Source organism: Mandrillus leucophaeus, unplaced genomic scaffold, assembly GCF_000951045.1.
Source record: "Mandrillus leucophaeus isolate KB7577 unplaced genomic scaffold, Mleu.le_1.0 Scaffold239, whole genome shotgun sequence".
Lineage (NCBI taxonomy): Eukaryota > Metazoa > Chordata > Mammalia > Primates > Cercopithecidae > Mandrillus > Mandrillus leucophaeus.
Window position 1 is genome coordinate 3,015,243 of NW_012102465.1, and position 17,905 is coordinate 3,033,147.

At 41.3% G+C, this 17,905-nt stretch overlaps 1 protein-coding gene across 2 annotated transcripts in view; it reads left to right on the forward strand.

Annotated features, from left to right (window-relative positions):
- The first annotated feature begins 6,970 nt into the window (after positions 1 to 6,970).
- Positions 6,971 to 17,905, forward strand: part of CSMD3 (CUB and Sushi multiple domains 3) — a 1,277,440-nt gene continuing 1,266,505 nt past the window's right edge. For both annotated transcript variants that reach the window (XM_011982326.1, XM_011982327.1), the window contains exon 1: positions 6,971 to 7,551. In XM_011982326.1, the coding sequence (XP_011837716.1) occupies positions 7,374 to 7,551 (178 nt within the window). In that variant the 5' untranslated portion in view covers positions 6,971 to 7,373. The remainder of the gene's footprint in view (positions 7,552 to 17,905) is intronic.

A 17,905-nucleotide genomic window follows, 5' to 3' on the forward strand; every position in this document is an offset into this window, starting at 1 on the left:
GAGGAAGGGAAAGGGGAAAGGGAAGGAAGCGAAAGGAAAGGAAGGGATGGGAGGGGATTGGCAAAGTCTTTCATTGTTTCCCAATCTCCACGTCTCCCTGGCTGCTTTTTGCTTTCTAGCCTCATCTGTCATTCTTTTTTAAAACTATAACCGCCTAAGTGACTACATCTTAAATGTGTACATAGCTCTCCTAACTTTATTCACAATGTTTCTGGAAAACAACCTTTCCTTCAAGATTTTTCTGTTAAGCATCCTTAGATGATTCTAGAATGACTCAAAGGTTTATCATTTCCTTGTAATTTTCTCCAATTCCCCAGCTATAAATAATTTTCCACCATCTTGGTATTTTACAAGCATCTCTCATAAAGTGGTTATACTTTACTAGCATTCACTGTTGTTATTTGAGAATATATTCTATGCCTTCTATTACATTGTAAGTTTCTTGATGGTAATGTGCAATTCTTGCTTTTGTTTCCTTGCAACAGGAGCTCAAAATGATTTCTTAAGTAAATGAAAGAATACTCAGATGGAAATAATACCTGCTGCACAAATAGTAAATATGAAATTGATCCCTGTCCAGAAGGGACAGATATTTGTACTTACAATTCAAATTGGATTATGTGTAGCCAAACTAAAATCAGCCGCATTGATTTTCTTTCCTTTGGTGGCCAAAATGATCATTTTAAGCCAAGGTCACTGTTATCTTCCTATCTGAAAAAAGGATGCTTATTTTGTTTGGCTTCATGTGTTCTTATCCTAGGAAATATTTCAACATTTAATAATTTTAAGATATATTTTTAAAAATGAAATAACAGTAATCATTTGAGAAGCTTAAAAATTAGGTAAAAGTCTACAGTAATAAATATTAATAGTCAATGTGCTTTAAACCAAGTACAATACACATATATGTGAATACAAATCTTTAAATTTGTGAAGCATCCAACCAAATTATTTTCAGTGGTTCCTTTCATTCAAGAGTTTATAAACACTTAGGAAAATTAACATCACAATTAAAGTTACAAAAAGTTAGTGAATTCTGCTTTATCACCAGCAAAGCAGTCTACTATGAGTGAAAGGAAATTGCAAGCACAGGAGTTTTGTTCTTGCCTTCTACCTATGGGCTGTGTTTTGCTATGTGGGGGCTCTGGGATTATGTTCAAATATAATTTAAAAACAAAGCTTGCATGTTTCTAGAATTGACATTCAGTTATAAATTATTTATTGCAGATATTTAGATTTCTCAGTTAACAAAATCTCAAAAATTTTCTTAAGTAGATAAATGAAACAAAATAGAAAGAAGGTCCTACACATACTACCTAATTTACAATGGACTAAAAATATGCAGAATAAAATGTATTAATGGTTTTATTGTGCTCTGAATATTTGAAAATAGGCGTTCATCTAAAAAATTTTCCATTAATTTTAAAGAGTAGCAGAGAATATGTAGGTAATAAAGACAGTATCAAATTTTTAAAAGATAATAATGAACTGTTTGGATAACCTCTGTATGTGAAATCAAATATATACATTTTGATAATAATCTTGAAATATTTTATATCTTATAAAATCAACATTTTTGATGTATGTTCTCTAAGTATTTGTGGGGTTTTTTGTTTTTTCTTTGAGATGGAGTCTCACTCTGTTGCCCAGACTGGAGTGCAGTGGCACCATCTTGGCTCACCACCACATCTGCCTCCATGTTCCAGCGACTCTCCTGCCTCAGCCTCCAGAGTAGCTGGGATTACAGGCACATGCCACCACACTGGGCAATTTTTGTATTTTTAGTAGAGATGGGGTTTCACCATGTTGGCCAGGCTAGTCTTGAACTCCTGACCTCAGGTGATCCGCCTGCCTCAGCCTCCCAATGTAATGGGATTACAGGCATGAGCCACTGGGCCTGGCTATTTATGTATTCTTAAGGACATTTGAAACTGATACTACATAACTATACAGTGTATGTGAGTTTAAAGAATGATGAAAAAAAGATCTGCTATACCGGGAATTGAGATTTATTCAGATAATGTCAGTGACACAACTTTATTACTGATGAAACACAGACACCTGAATTATCTTGATTATTTAGCAAAGCTACCTTTTGCTTAACTCTTTGTTTATATTCTTTTATGCAAAGACAAGTTACATAATATCAATCCCAGGTGAGCAAGAGAGTGAAACACACTCAAGACAAACAGAGAAATCTTTAAAGAATCTCTTTATTCTTCTTATCTGCTGTCTTTCAGGATAATTACCCAAATGCCCCCCAATTATTTACCATAAATCCCTCCTTTCAGGAAACAGAGCTCATATATGGTTCATCTTAAACTATTTAATATATGTAATTTTAAATTTTGCATGTTTAAGAATGCAGCAGTTGATAAAATTTGAAAGTAGGCAAAATTATTAGATTTGTGGCTCACATGAAAAGTGTTTGGTTTTTTTTTTTGTAGTCAATTGATATAGTTCGTCTGTGTGAATACAGCAATAAATACAATGTCCAGTTTTAAGGCTTTTGTGTTCTCTTGTTCTTTAAAATACAACATTACTACCTTGATTTATCATATAAACTTCAGTCTGGTGTTCTTAATGTTGTTATAAGCTTAAAAACACTGCAATGCCTGTTAAGCTTCAGTATTAATGAAATTGCAAGAGGAGGCAGGACATAAGAGAAATGAATTCCTAGGAAGGCACACTTAGGAACTCTTCCAACAGGCCTGTTTCCACCTCTCTACAATGGTTCCTGATTTACAGCAGGAAGGACAGATCCTTCTACCAGCTTGATAATTTATCTTCTTAAATATTGCTGTTTTAAAGAAAATTACTTTAACATGAATACTAGGTCTCTTACCTTCATTTTTCCTCAACAAATAAGGACATTTATAAATCAAGGTAATGCATATACTTAAATTAGAATCCCGTCATTATTCTAGATTCAACATTTAAATTCAAATATTTTATTTCCCAGGAGTTGGAGAGGTCAGACACGACTGATCCAAGAATGAGCATTTATTGAAAAATGAGAAAAATGAGTTCCTCTTTTTCCTCTACTCTCCTGGTAGTGAATTCCATATAAAAACTGCAAATGAGCAGGAAAATATCTGCTTGGTTATCTGTAATAATTAACATTTTATCTTACTCTAACTAGTTTTTTTCTCACAGACCCACAGATTTGGTTTTCAGCCGTTTAATTAAATACGTGTGTGTGTGTGTGTGTGTGTGTGTGTGTGTGTGTCTACAGTCAATGAACATTTAGTTTTAATAGGCAGGAACATTTCTATAAAAAATACTTCACTTAAGCAAGAATCCCCATGTAAACCTGTATATCTATTATATAAATTAAAAAAAAAACACTTTCTAAGTTTATAGCTGTCAAAAGTATATACTTCTTTCCGAAATTAAAGGTAACGCCCTTCCCACAATTTTACGTTGTGTTTTCTCAGTGTACTCATTTTGTTTTGATTATTTTATTCATTTATCTTTGATAGTGTTCCTGTGGTGATATTTAAATGTTGAAGGGGCCAGTTTAATACTGAGCAATTTTTGGAGAGGGGTTATTTTATCTTTTTTAGTGCAATTCAGCCCTATTTTAAAATCAAAGTTAATTGTATTCTACAGGTATTTGGGGAAGGAACTGAAAAGGAATGGAAATCTAGTACTTCTAGTTTAAAGAGCTTGTGCATTTCTGATTTAACCTCTTTTTAAAAGCTCGTAAGGGTACTTAATCATTGTGTCTTGATGATCCTTGCCAAGTCACGTTTTGCCACGACCTATATGTGGGAAGATCAATAGGCTGCAAGAAGTAAACAAAAATTTTAAAAAAGAAGAGGAATTTTAGTAACTGACAAGTATAAAAAGAAGGACAAAAGTTTTTATTTATATATATATATATTCTAAAATTTTATCACTTATAAACTATAAATTATTGCTTTTATATAACTATGTATCATGTGTGCTATAAAAATGATTCACTCTTTTTGTTACTAGACTATTTCAAAACAAGCATCTTTGGGAGCCAGCATAAAATATAGTACAGTAGGGAAGCATATTAACTCTGAAATCTGGTGCCATAGGTTCATATTTCTTCTTACATGTGTTACTTCAGGCAAGGCAAGATAGTTAACTTATATGTGTATCATTTTTTTTTTCATCTGTAAAACTAGGATAGTTGTTATGCTTGTCTCAGAAAGCTGTAGAGCTTGTCTCAGAAAGTAGTGAGGATTGAATAAGATATGTAATGTAAACATAGCACAATGCCTAATGTACAGTAAACACCTGAAGTTTGCTATTATGTTAGCTATTTTTTCCATAATCTCTTTCTAATAGTCTTACACAAATGAACGTATAGCTGTGTTGCTTTCCTACAGATCAGCTACAATAGATAATTTCTGTCTCCCAAATGTAGACACTGTTTTTCATTTCCCCACTTCTGGAGAAACCAAAGGATTCTCACCCAGGATTGTGGCGGAAAATTGTGTGTTTCTGGAATCCTTTGGAAATCTTTCCTTAAAGAGGATGCTGTTCACCACGAAAGACTGGTGAGATCTAGCACTAAACACATTGGACTAAACACCAAAGCTCCTGATAGTGACTTTGGATAAACCACTTTAGCTCCTCATGCCTTAACTTTTCCTGACTGTGAATTATTATTTTCCATCCTGTCTCAGAAGCTGGAAGATACAGACGAAAACGGTTTGTGATTTATTGTAAGCTGTAGAAACTAGATACTATAGTATTGTTCAAAATATTATGAGATTCCAGATAAATCTTTTAACAACTTCACATGAAATGATAGGCAGGATTCATTTAGGGAAAGATAATTGGATTACAGGATTAGCCATGTGTTTGAAAATAAATAGCAGAAATTGGTATCTTAGCAGTGATCTTTATGGTCTCTTAATCAAAGTTTTCTTACTTTGTGCACAATAATTACTATTAAAATACCCTGTCTTTTGAGAAAGGGTTTTTTGGGGGCTTTTTGTTTGTTTGTTTGTTGGCATGAAGTCCTCCTGTCTGGGTGTATAGCTATAGCCATGTGTTATGTGTTCAAATAGATTGCACAAAACCCAGTATTTTTGTTTCTTTTAATAAAAAGTAAATTCAGTTGGGGTGACTAACCTCTGCAAACTTGATAAGGAGGGCTTTGTTGAGCATCCTCATTAAGTCCAAGGACCTGTTTGCATCTCTAACTGGTAGTCCAGCCCAGCATACACAACAGCAGCAACACCACACACTGACATCTTGACTGAAATCCATGCCAGAGCAGCTGCCAAGGTGGCTAAGCAGGCTAATGTCGTTTTCCATGTTCATCCTGCCCGTCATGGTCTAGTCCCTACCTTGTCGCCCACTCCCCTTCCAAACCTGCATATGCAGACAGTGAAAGAGAGCGCTGAAAAGAAGGGACAATGTTCTGCCTGAGGGCTCTTAAAGTATCTCTCTGAATTTAATGAGGTCAGTTGGGCGTCTACAGCTTTTTTACCTTTTGCTACAGCTCCCTACCCAGAAGAGAAATTCCTCTGTAACACACAAACACACACAGGCATGCACACGCATATGTACTGCAAAAATACATTTGGGAAAACACCCACGCATGGCAAATCACTCTTTGTATCTTTCATAAACACGCACACTTACCTCTCACTACAGCGCGCTTATGCTCTCGCTTGCGTAGACACACACACACACACACACACACACACACACACACACACACGAACTGCGAGAATCACAGATCCACACACAATGCCACGTACCCCGAGAGCTCAGAAGCCTTCCTACGCCTGCAGATTGAACTCACTCGCCACTCAAACCTATGGACACTCGCAGTGTGCCCACTTCCCAGAGCGGAACTCCCTCCAGATGCTACCGCCTTGCTCGACTGAGCGGGCAGCTCCAACGCGAGCCAAGGGGCAAAAGCTGGCCAGGGTAATAGTGTGGCGCACGGGACCAAACCCATTATTTGTGCACAGTGCGTGGAGCTGCAGACTCAAGTTGGGCGGTCCTCTAGACTAAGCCTTGTAGATAGACGCTCTCGCCTCTCATAGCCTGAGGCAGTTAAATGGAGCCACAGGCAGCAGCAATATCCTGTTTCAGAACTAGCGCTGTGGCACTTCCCACGGCTGAAAGGGGACCAGGTTCCCGAAAAGATCAGATCACCAATCAGTTGCCTAATCTAAGGAACTTGTTCATTGAAAGATTTGGGTCAGGACAGTGGTGGAAAAAAAAATCAAGCAGCACGACCTGCTGGTCTTGGGGACACAGCTCCCCTACACCAAGGGATGGGAAAAACAGGGTCCCTTATACATGCGAAGGAAGAACGGGCGGCTCGAAGACGGCCAGTAGATGGCGCAAGAACTCTTCCCTTGTGCAATCTTAACCCTTCCGTGGTGCACAGGGTGGGGGGCGGGCAGGGGGAGGCAGATCCAGATGTATAGATACATACATTTTTCGTTTTGAAAGAAACCTCCTATTTACATATTTGGTACCGATTCAGAATTAAGGCAAATGGGTTCGTTCTAGATAACTACCACAGATAGTTTAACTGCGGCACACACCAACTGAAATGGGGGTTGGGAGGATGAAAGGGCGAACTATTTGGGGAAACGATACTGACTTCCCTCCCCACCCCACCCCCGCCCAGGCCACTGATAAAATCCGTTTACCGAATCATAAAAACCTGGTGACGGGTTTACACGTAGTTATTTGAATATGTAAACACATGTGTTCAAATACATTCTTCTCTGTGTGAAGGAAGAATTTATTGAGAAAATTCTCTGTGATTTCCTTTTTCAATTAAATCACAGGATAATAAATGGGAGAAGCCTGCTTGAAATATACCGCAACTACAGTAGTAACACATGTCCCATTATAACGACGTGGGCATCGATGGAGCCCGATTCATTATCGTCACAGTTTCCCCAAAAGCAACACAGATCCTCCGATTAAAATATTCCTTTGACATGCTTCTGTATTCGCAGCCTGCAACGGAGAGCTCACTAACATATTATTTCTTGGGCAGCTTTTACAGGCAGAATTGATCTATTCGGGGAAAAAAAGCAAGCCCCTTAATTTCAAATATTGTGTAGAGTTTATCAGAGAGCAGAGCTGGGCTTTTAGAGGCTCACTAGTGGTTTCTGGTGGTTGCTATAACGAGCTAGAATTGGGGTAGATTTTGGTGGAGGGGAAAAAACGCACAAGAAAAGACAGAATCCAGAGTAGCGGAGACTTTGTGCCCCCGTTGGAGAGATGGTTGAGTCCTCGTCAAGGTTGCTGTGGTATCCCAGAAACACCATTCACTCCGAGCTGTGACCGCGCACCAACAACAGCAACAACTCCACTGCGCCGGGCTGAGGAGCAGGAATTAGGAGCTCGCGAATAATATGAAAGGGATCCGCAAAGGGGAAAGCCGAGCAAAGGAATCCAAACCCTGGGAGCCTGGCACGCGAAGATGCGCTAAATGTGGCCGCCTAGACTTCATCCTGATGAAGAAAATGGGGATTAAAAGTGGATTTACGTTTTGGAACCTCGTCTTTTTATTGACGGTGTCTTGTGTGAAAGGTAGGTCTGCTTTGGGGGTCCCCTCCGCTTTGGATGGAGGTGGGCTGACTTGTAGATACAGAGAGGCTGGCAGCTTACTTTGCAATTTGCACCGATAAAATAATCATGATAATACTAAAGAAGGAGTTGATTCACAGCTCGTTCTCCCCCCCTCAGATAGGAAATGCATTTTGCTTGCCAGATTTGGCGTTCAATGCGGTGATTGAGCTTGTGCTCAATAAATATTCTTGCAGTATGCTCAAACGAATACGTGAGTTGGTTAGTATAGCCTCTAACTAGTGGATATCCAGGCAGAATTCCTCTGCAAGACTTTTCTTAGTGGTGAGGATTACCTTGATTTCTCGTCAGATCACTAGGGGTTGATGCTTTGGGTGGAATATTTATATTAAAGACTGGTCTAAATGCTTTTTAACCCTTTCAGGAAAGAAAGTTACCGATGTGCTAGGAATGTGTTGATTTTAAATGCATGAGGGCACAGGGATCTTCCAAGCACTGCCACACCATCATGAATGTCTGCATGCATATGTATGTAAATTATTTCTACGTGGGCTTCTATGCAATGTTAAATGTAGGGGAGCTTCCCTAGGACCTGTGGTAGAGGTTTGGCAAAAAATGAGGCTTTCAAAGGGTCTGAAATGCCATGAAGTGTAAAGAACCACCTTAGGGGATGAATGAAGGTAGGAGGAAAGTCATTAGCTGACGACCAAAAAGAAAATCCCCAGCAAGTCTCAGCGTTCAGACAGGTAGAGTGAGTGTCACATGCACAGACAAGGGGAGGGGGTAGATGAGATGTAAAAATGCATTCCCAAGCAGGAAGGCAAGGGACAGTCAGGATCATCGGAAAAAGAGCTGTCCTTTGGGAGAAAATAGATCCATAGCTCTCTTCCACAACTTCTCCTGCACCCTGCTGCCCATTAATTGCTGCAAAGGATACTCAGGAGGTGTCTATGACTCATGCCATCATTTTTTGAACAATCACCTCTCCATACTCATGGCAGCTCCAATAGACGCGATGGATGTCGCTTTCAGTGAAGCTAGTTTCAAATCCCGGGTGTCTGTGTGTCGCGGGGGGGGGGGGGGGGGGATCGCGGGAAAGGGGGTGCTGTTTTGGCCCAGGCGCGCCAGGGCTGTCAACACAAACTGGACGCTTCTTCCTTTGTAAAGGAGTGCCTCACTGAACCGCAATGGGGCCGCGTCTCTATGAAACAGTTTATTGTCCAGCTTGCAGCTGGCTGTCCCCCCACGGAAGGCGGCTCATTTGCATTCAGTGGAAATGATAATTCATGTTTTGGGAGGAGGGAGCTGGAGAGGTTACCTCTCCCTCTACTATGACCGATGATGGGTGGCATGTCTCGAATTTTAATTTACATCCCAAAATGCCAGGAAGTCGCCCCGGTCTCTGTGGCAGCAACTGCCTTGTAATCCCAACCTCCTCCTTAAAGCTTGATTTTTCCTTTCCCTCTGGGGCCTCAGAGCAGCTCTGAGCCGAAAAGCTTGTCCTAAGTGGCACAACTACACTGCCTAATGTACAAAACGCGGCTCAGGATGCTTACAAGGTTTCTTTGTCGCTGCCTCGACATGTGAGGAGCCACACATTTATGCTTAGTTCGCCTGCCACTGGGAGTTGGTGGTTAATGGATGGCCCTGGGGCTGCCTGCTACACGCGCTCTCCGCGTGGGGGAGGCGCGAATAGCCAGCAGCAGCCCTGGCAGAAAAATGTAAGGGTGACTCCTGTGAGAAGATGACCAGGGTTTAAGTGCGAGTTTTCCTGTAATACCTGTTGAGCCAAAACACATTCGGGGGCAGATGAGGGGGAGGGAAGTCTCCGAAGCGGGGCAAGCATTCCAGCCTGACAAACGCTGATCCGCGCCGCCTGCAATTAGAGCTCCCGCTGCCCGCACCTACCGTATTTTCCGAATGAGATGCGCCGATAGAAAGGAAAGGCGCGTTAATTTACTTTGGACTGATATAATCGGTTTAGCTTTGGAGATATTGAGAAGGAAGGGTATGTCATAGCCTTCTTTGACCATGTGCAAAAATCAATATTCTACAAACTATACGAAAAAAAATTTTTTTTTTCAGTGTCAATAAAGTTATTCATTGTCACTCAACTGGCACTTGGAAGGCATCTCCTACATTTTGAGACTCGGAATACTGTCCCCAAATTCTGAGAAACTTGCATAGGCTGTATGTTTTAGAACTGCTGTCAATCTCCTAATGATGCCAATTTTGATAGTTGCTTGTTACTCTCCCTTTCCTCATTTTTTTCATTTCACCTGTCTCAAGGCTTTCCTAAAGCCAAGATTGCTGCAATGCCTTAAACGTTGTTTGCCCCAATGTCTATGCCCGCTTTTGTCTTCTATACTTTCTTCTGCACTGTCAGGTCCATGGAAAATCTCAGACTGGGGAGCCGTTGTAAGGATTTTGCAGATTCTAATCTAGACTAGCGTGAGGGTCCAGGAAGTCAGAGGCACGCAGTTTTCCACGTGAACAGGTCTAGCCACGAGAATTCCACCATCTGCCTACAATTTTCACCCCTCCACCATCTCACCTTTTCGTGCAACAGCAATGACAAAGAGGCTTAGTGGGAGGAAACGCCTCAGAGTGTAGAAAGTGGTCTTAGGTAGGTAGGCCTGAACCACTCGGGTGGGGCTGAAAAGGAAAACAACCTTTAACTGGCATTTCATTTCCACTGTCATCATGTGAAATAAAAGGCTGTGGAGGGCACCAAATTGAGGGGTGGGGCAGGACAGGTGCTGCTTAGACTTGATCCATGCCTATTTCTCACTGAACACCCCTCCTTCCCCCCACAAACCCCCCACACACGTACACATGCACACACACAGGCAGAGGTTTCTGAAATGCCTCCAGCTGCAGCGTGTCTGTTTAGGTCTCACCCAGATAGAAACTGTGAATCTCCAAGTCGTGCTGAAGCGTCCCGCCCATGTAAAGAGACACCCATGGGATGCTTTCCCACGCTGCTTGTCAATGGATCCCAGGGGAACACACACTGTGCAGCGAAGGTACTGCGAAGGCACAGATCTCTGGGTAGGCAGCAGGTGGGAGACCGGGTGCGTCGTCGCGCACCCCACGCCAGAGCGTCTTTCCAAGGATTCTTGCCAGAGCTACTTCTTGAAGGATCCACGTTTCTGCTTGTGCTCTGAGATTCCAAGGAGACACTACTCCTGCCACAGAGGTCTTTTGGAAAAGTGGAAATCGCATCATCTCCCGCAGTTAGTTGCCACTAGAGAGGGGCGCGGGTGTCTTATGAGGGGGAAGAGCTGCCAGAGGCACTCATTAGTATCTTTAACGACGCCTGCCCAGGTGGCCATGTCCGCAGCTTTCAGCCCTGCGTGTGTCCCTGGGGACTGACACCCTCAGTCCTCGCCCATAAGGCGACAGTTTTTCCCAACACATCAGGAAAAGATCTGTCTTAGCTTGAGAGAGCTTTACAAAGGGGACTGGGGGAAGGGGAATCAATGTCTTTTCAAAACGGTAACAGCAAACAAAAACCCACCTGGCCAAAACCATTATCAAAACCCTTCCCCCAACACTAGCAGGACTGAGACACCCACTGAAAGGTAACCTTTGTGTTTGAGTCAGGGGCCCCTCCTGCTGTAGTTTGGACAGGTTCCCCTCCCTCACATCTATTTCCTCTGGGAATACTTATTAATTTCTTTAAGAAGACCAGCCTCCCTGAATTTTTCATGGACCATCCGTGGTTGAAACTGAGTGGCTGACTTGGCTCTTGATGTGCGTGTGTGTGTGTGTGTGCGCGCGCGCGTGTGTGCGCGCGTTTGTGTGTGTGTGTGTGTGTGTGTGTTGCTGGGAGGAGGACACATGAATTGACACGGAGAAGCCTTTAGGAGGCTCCGAGGTTGGGTGTGAGTGTGTCCTAGGCGGAAACGCCTGGCGGGTAACAGTGCGTTAATGTTCCCAGGACTCCAGATGGTCAGTGGTGATGCGACCACTGCTGTCACGATGAAACAGAAGTGCGGAGGAAGCTCCCTTTCTCCAGGCGGACCGCAGCGCTGTCCTCACTCAAATAACTTATCTAAGACGCACTCGGGGAGTTCGGAAAGCACACTGGGGAAACAATGAGTGGGGATTGTGGCTCTTCTACAACGTCCCTGTCCCCCAGATCCGTTCAACGAGGAGGGAAAGGCCAGCAGGAGGGCAGCCCCCAGGCTCAAGTGCTGCAAGGGCTTAGTTAGACTCTAAGGGAGAAAGCAGAAGAAATTAAACAGCACAGTGTCATCTGAGTAGCCAAGGTGGTCTTCTCCCAGCCCCGCTGGAGTGGCCAGCTAAGAGGTTGACACGGGGGCGCGCACGGGGATTGCCGTGCATTGCAGAATAATAATGAAGGAGGACAACCAAGGGAAGAAAGATCGGCTCAGGCATGAGGCGGGTTCTCTTCTCCCTGAACGCGGTGCTGCCTTTGGGGAGGCTTTGCACCACCGAGTTGCTAAGTTAACCCAATTTACCCGACTGACAGGGCTTGAACAGTATTCGGAGCTGAACTGCACAGGACAGTTAGCTTGTTGAAAGCTCTCTGAAATGTCCTTTTGCAGCACCGTACTTTCCGGAATCATCTGGTTGGGGAGGAGGCGGGTGCTGCATCACGCCCTCATTGGAAGAGTATGTGAGCAGAAATTATTAAGGAGCAGGTTTCAGCATCTTGAAAACCTGACGCCAGCTCCCTTGAGATCCTTCAAGGAGAAAAAGAGCAGAATTACTCAATAAATTAAGTACTCCAGGAGCAAAGGCTTCGTTCCAGTAGTTATTACCATTCATGATCTTAATTAGCATTTCTATTTGTGGGGTAGCTGAATGGGTTTGGAGTATACACGTCTTTTCCCTAAACACAAAATTTGGTGTCTACAGAACAATGAAATAACAGATAGACACCAAATGTCATCTGTACATGGTTCTAAGTACAGTAAAACTCTATCATAAGTGAAAGCTGATAAAAAAAAAAAAAGTAGGAGAGGTGTGCAGTTAATAATGCCTTTGTACTTATGTGGGGAATAAAACTCTGACCTTAAAACGCTTTTCTAAGATCTCAAATGCAAAAAAGTGGAAGGAACTAAAGTTTACTTCCTTACCCTTCAAATATACTTCTCCATGTGTTCCAAAGGGTGTTTCTCTTCTACTTACTCATCAGGGGCTTCAGAAATGGCTTAAGGATATCAAACACCTTCAGTATTTTGTCTATTTGAAAGCACCAAGCATATGCCTGGTAAGGCACCAGTTCCTTTAGGTAGCATGACCATTTGAGAAAATACGCCATCTTGAACATTGAGTTCCAAGATTTGGAAAATTAGAAATAAAATGGTTGTAAATGAGAGATTAAGAAAATAATGTGTAAGATACAAATAAAATCTAAGAACATTTTATTTTATCTACATATATATTAAAACATAGCTTTAGCTATTTTTTCCCTATCTCTTTCTTCTGTTCCCTTTACTCATAATCCGAAGGAGTATATAATTTAGAATACAGTGGAAATACTGATTTGGACTTTGGATGAGTATGTGAATGGTGCCATTACAGACACTGTGATTACCAAATCCATCTTTCTGCTCTCAGAGTGGGCAGGTGGGTGATTCACGGTATTTCCAGGTATACCTATCTCCTTGCTTGCAAGGTTTTCTAAGAATCAGGCCCCTTGTGAGGTTCTTATTCTCTTCAGGAACACCACTTTTCAAAGTATCACAGAGAAATACAATTTGTTGAAGACCTTCCGGTATTCACAGCCTCAATGCTGATGGTCACCTTTCCTTCTCTTAAGGCCCCAGTCTTGCAGCCATCAAATATATTTCATGTGCTAAGGCCCTTTGCTAAGCTATTGTTTGGTGCTGGTTAAGGATTCCTAATGATTAATATTTTCTATATAGTGATAATTTGCCACCGGCAACCTAATTTGAAATCTCTAAAATATCTAAATTTATATTAACATATGCATTATATACCTGTGGTTGGACGGAAAATAACAATGACAATTATGTGGCATTAGATATCACCACATTATTCAGTTCAGGCCCTTAAATGTTTGGACCACAGTGATTTTCAAAGTGTTCTCCAACAAGTAGTACCAGCATATTCTAAAAACTTTTTAGCGACAAAAATACCTCAGTTTCCCAGATAAGGTCTGTTGAATTAGATGCTTTGGGAGTTGGGCACAGACACTGGTGGTTTTAACAAGTCATCTAGGTAAGTCCTGATTGCACTCTAAAATTTGAGCAACACTACAGTAAAGTGGAAAGAGCAAGGGCTCTGGAGCCACTGAAGGTCAAATAATTATTTTTGCCAACAATTATCTTTGGACTAGCAATTCAATTTTCCTAAGCTTCAGTTTTATTATCTGTAAAAAAAAAAAAAAAAAAATACATGACAATATCGGGAGTTTATAGGGAAATGACATAAATCACGTGCCTAGCCCAGTGCTTGGCACTAGTAGCTATTGCCGAAGGAGTATTTAATTTAGAATACAGTGGAAATACTGATTTGGACTTTGGATGAGTATGTGAATGGTGCCATTACAGACACTGTGATTACCAAATCCATCTTTCTGCTCTCAGAGTGGGCAGGTGGGTGATTCACGGTATTTCCAGGTATACCTATCTCCTTGCTTGCAAGGTTTTCTAAGAATCAGGCCCCTTGTGAGGTTCTTATTCTCTTCAGGAACATCACTTTTGAATACTTATTAATTTCTTTAAGAAGACCAGCCTCCCTGAATTTTTCATGGACCATCCGTGGTTGAAACTGAGTGGCTGACTTGGCTCTTGATGTGCGTGTGTGTGCGTGTGTGTGTGTGTGTGTGTGTGTTGCTGGGAGGAGGACACATGAATTGACACGGAGAAGCCTTTAGGAGGCTCCGAGGGTGGGTGTGAGTGTGTCCTAGGCGGAAACGCCTGGCGGGTAACAGTGCGTTAATGTTCCCAGGACTCCAGATGGTCAGTGGTGATGCGACCACTGCTGTCACGATGAAACAGAAGTGCGGAGGAAGCTCCCTTTCTCCAGGCGGACCGCAGCGCTGTCCTCACTCAAATAACTTATCTAAGAGGCACTCGGGGAGTTCGGAAAGCACACTGGGGAAACAATGAGTGGGGATTGTGGCTCTTCTACAACGTCCCTGTCCCCCAGATCCGTTCAACGAGGAGGGAAAGGCCAGCAGGAGGGCAGCCCCCAGGCTCAAGTGCTGCAAGGGCTTAGTTAGACTCTAAGGGAGAAAGCAGAAGAAATTAAACAGCACAGTGTCATCTGAGTAGCCAAGGTGGTCTTCTCCCAGCCCCGCTGGAGTGGCCAGCTAAGGGGTTGACACGGGGGCGCGCACGGGGATTGCCGTGCATTGCAGAATAGTAATGAAGGAGGACAACCAAGGGAAGAAAGATCGGCTCAGGCATGAGGCGGGTTCTCTTCTCCCTGAACGCGGTGCTGCCTTTGGGGAGGCTTTGCACCACCGAGTTGCTAAGTTAACCCAATTTACCCGACTGACAGGGCTTGAACAGTATTCGGAGCTGAACTGCACAGGACAGTTAGCTTGTTGAAAGCTCTCTGAAATGTCCTTTTGCAGCACCGTACTTTCCGGAATCATCTGGTTGGGGAGGAGGCGGGTGCTGCATCACGCCCTCATTGGAAGAGTATGTGAGCAGAAATTATTAAGGAGCAGGTTTCAGCATCTTGAAAACCTGACGCCAGCTCCCTTGAGATCCTTCAAGGAGAAAAAGAGCAGAATTACTCAATAAATTAAGTACTCCAGGAGCAAAGGCTTCGTTCCAGTAGTTATTACCATTCATGATCTTAATTAGCATTTCTATTTGTGGGGTAGCTGAATGGGTTTGGAGTATACACGTCTTTTCCCTAAACACAAAATTTGGTGTCTACAGAACAATGAAATAACAGATAGACACCAAATGTCATCTGTACATGGTTCTAAGTACAGTAAAACTCTATCATAAGTGAAAGCTGATAAAAAAAAAAAAAGTAGGAGAGGTGTGCAGTTAATAATGCCTTTGTACTTATGTGGGGAATAAAACTCTGACCTTAAAACGCTTTTCTAAGATCTCAAATGCAAAAAAGTGGAAGGAACTAAAGTTTACTTCCTTACCCTTCAAATATACTTCTCCATGTGTTCCAAAGGGTGTTTCTCTTCTACTTACTCATCAGGGGCTTCAGAAATGGCTTAAGGATATCAAACACCTTCAGTATTTTGTCTATTTGAAAGCACCAAGCATATGCCTGGTAAGGCACCAGTTCCTTTAGGTAGCATGACCATTTGAGAAAATACGCCATCTTGAACATTGAGTTCCAAGATTTGGAAAATTAGAAATAAAATGGTTGTAAATGAGAGATTAAGAAAATAATGTGTAAGATACAAATAAAATCTAAGAACATTTTATTTTATCTACATATATATTAAAACATAGCTTTAGCTATTTTTTCCCTATCTCTTTCTTCTGTTCCCTTTACTCATAATCCGAAGGAGTATATAATTTAGAATACAGTGGAAATACTGATTTGGACTTTGGATGAGTATGTGAATGGTGCCATTACAGACACTGTGATTACCAAATCCATCTTTCTGCTCTCAGAGTGGGCAGGTGGGTGATTCACGGTATTTCCAGGTATACCTATCTCCTTGCTTGCAAGGTTTTCTAAGAATCAGGCCCCTTGTGAGGTTCTTATTCTCTTCAGGAACACCACTTTTCAAAGTATCACAGAGAAATACAATTTGTTGAAGACCTTCCGGTATTCACAGCCTCAATGCTGATGGTCACCTTTCCTTCTCTTAAGGCCCCAGTCTTGCAGCCATCAAATATATTTCATGTGCTAAGGCCCTTTGCTAAGCTATTGTTTGGTGCTGGTTAAGGATTCCTAATGATTAATATTTTCTATATAGTGATAATTTGCCACCGGCAACCTAATTTGAAATCTCTAAAATATCTAAATTTATATTAACATATGCATTATATACCTGTGGTTGGACGGAAAATAACAATGACAATTATGTGGCATTAGATATCACCACATTATTCAGTTCAGGCCCTTAAATGTTTGGACCACAGTGATTTTCAAAGTGTTCTCCAACAAGTAGTACCAGCATATTCTAAAAACTTTTTAGCGACAAAAATACCTCAGTTTCCCAGATAAGGTCTGTTGAATTAGATGCTTTGGGAGTTGGGCACAGACACTGGTGGTTTTAACAAGTCATCTAGGTAAGTCCTGATTGCACTCTAAAATTTGAGCAACACTACAGTAAAGTGGAAAGAGCAAGGGCTCTGGAGCCACTGAAGGTCAAATAATGATTTTTGCCAACAATTATCTTTGGACTAGCAATTCAATTTTCCTAAGCTTCAGTTTTATTATCTGTAAAAAAAAAAAAAAAAAAATACATGACAATATCGGGAGTTTATAGGGAGATGACATAAATCACGTGCCTAGCCCAGTGCTTGGCACTAGTAGCTATTGCTGATATTATTTAAATAAACGTGCACATGCAAAGCCTGTATGAACTCACACTTTATCTCTAACACCACCACCTTCACTTTTCCATAACAGTAAATAAAAAGTGTAGCCTCTTCTCACTAGCTATTATTTCACTTTGGCTAAGTTCCCAGGCTATTATACAGCTGAGAAACACTCTGAAACTGCTGCTTATCACCTTTACACATTTGCTTCTGGTGCTGGCTATATGAATAAGGGGCAGACTCACAGCTCAAAAAAAAAAGAAAGAAAAGAAAAAAAAAAGAAAAAAAATGCTTCCTCTATTCCTGTGCTGATTTCATGCCTTGCATTCTGATATTGATTTCTTTTAATAGTGATTGATTAATGTACTAACATGAATTTGTTCATTCATCTTGTCACAAATCATGACATTCATAGGTCCTTAAATATCAACTAGTTCACTGATCATATATTATACAATAAGCGCACATGCCAAGAAAGGACAAGTAATTTTTGGTAGTTTACAAAGACCATTAATTCCAGAACTGAGACTAGATGACAGGGCATTCAAGCGCATGTTCAATTCTTTTTCTACTTTACCTTATCAATTGTATTAGAAAGTTAGCTCAGATGACACCAATGAATATAGTCAATCAGAAAAATTAATATTTCAGTACTATGTATCAATTAGTATTTGTCATTATATCTTTGCGGTAAAATTTTAAAAATGATACTTACTTATTTGGTAGAAGACAAAAGGAGATAATTATGGAATGAAAAACTTTTCTAAATCTGATATAATGTGTACTTCAAATAAATAACTAATTGTATCTTCAGTAAAATTTATTTCTTGACTTACAAGTCTATAAATAAATCAGTGTATTGACTTTTTCATGTCTCAAAAGAA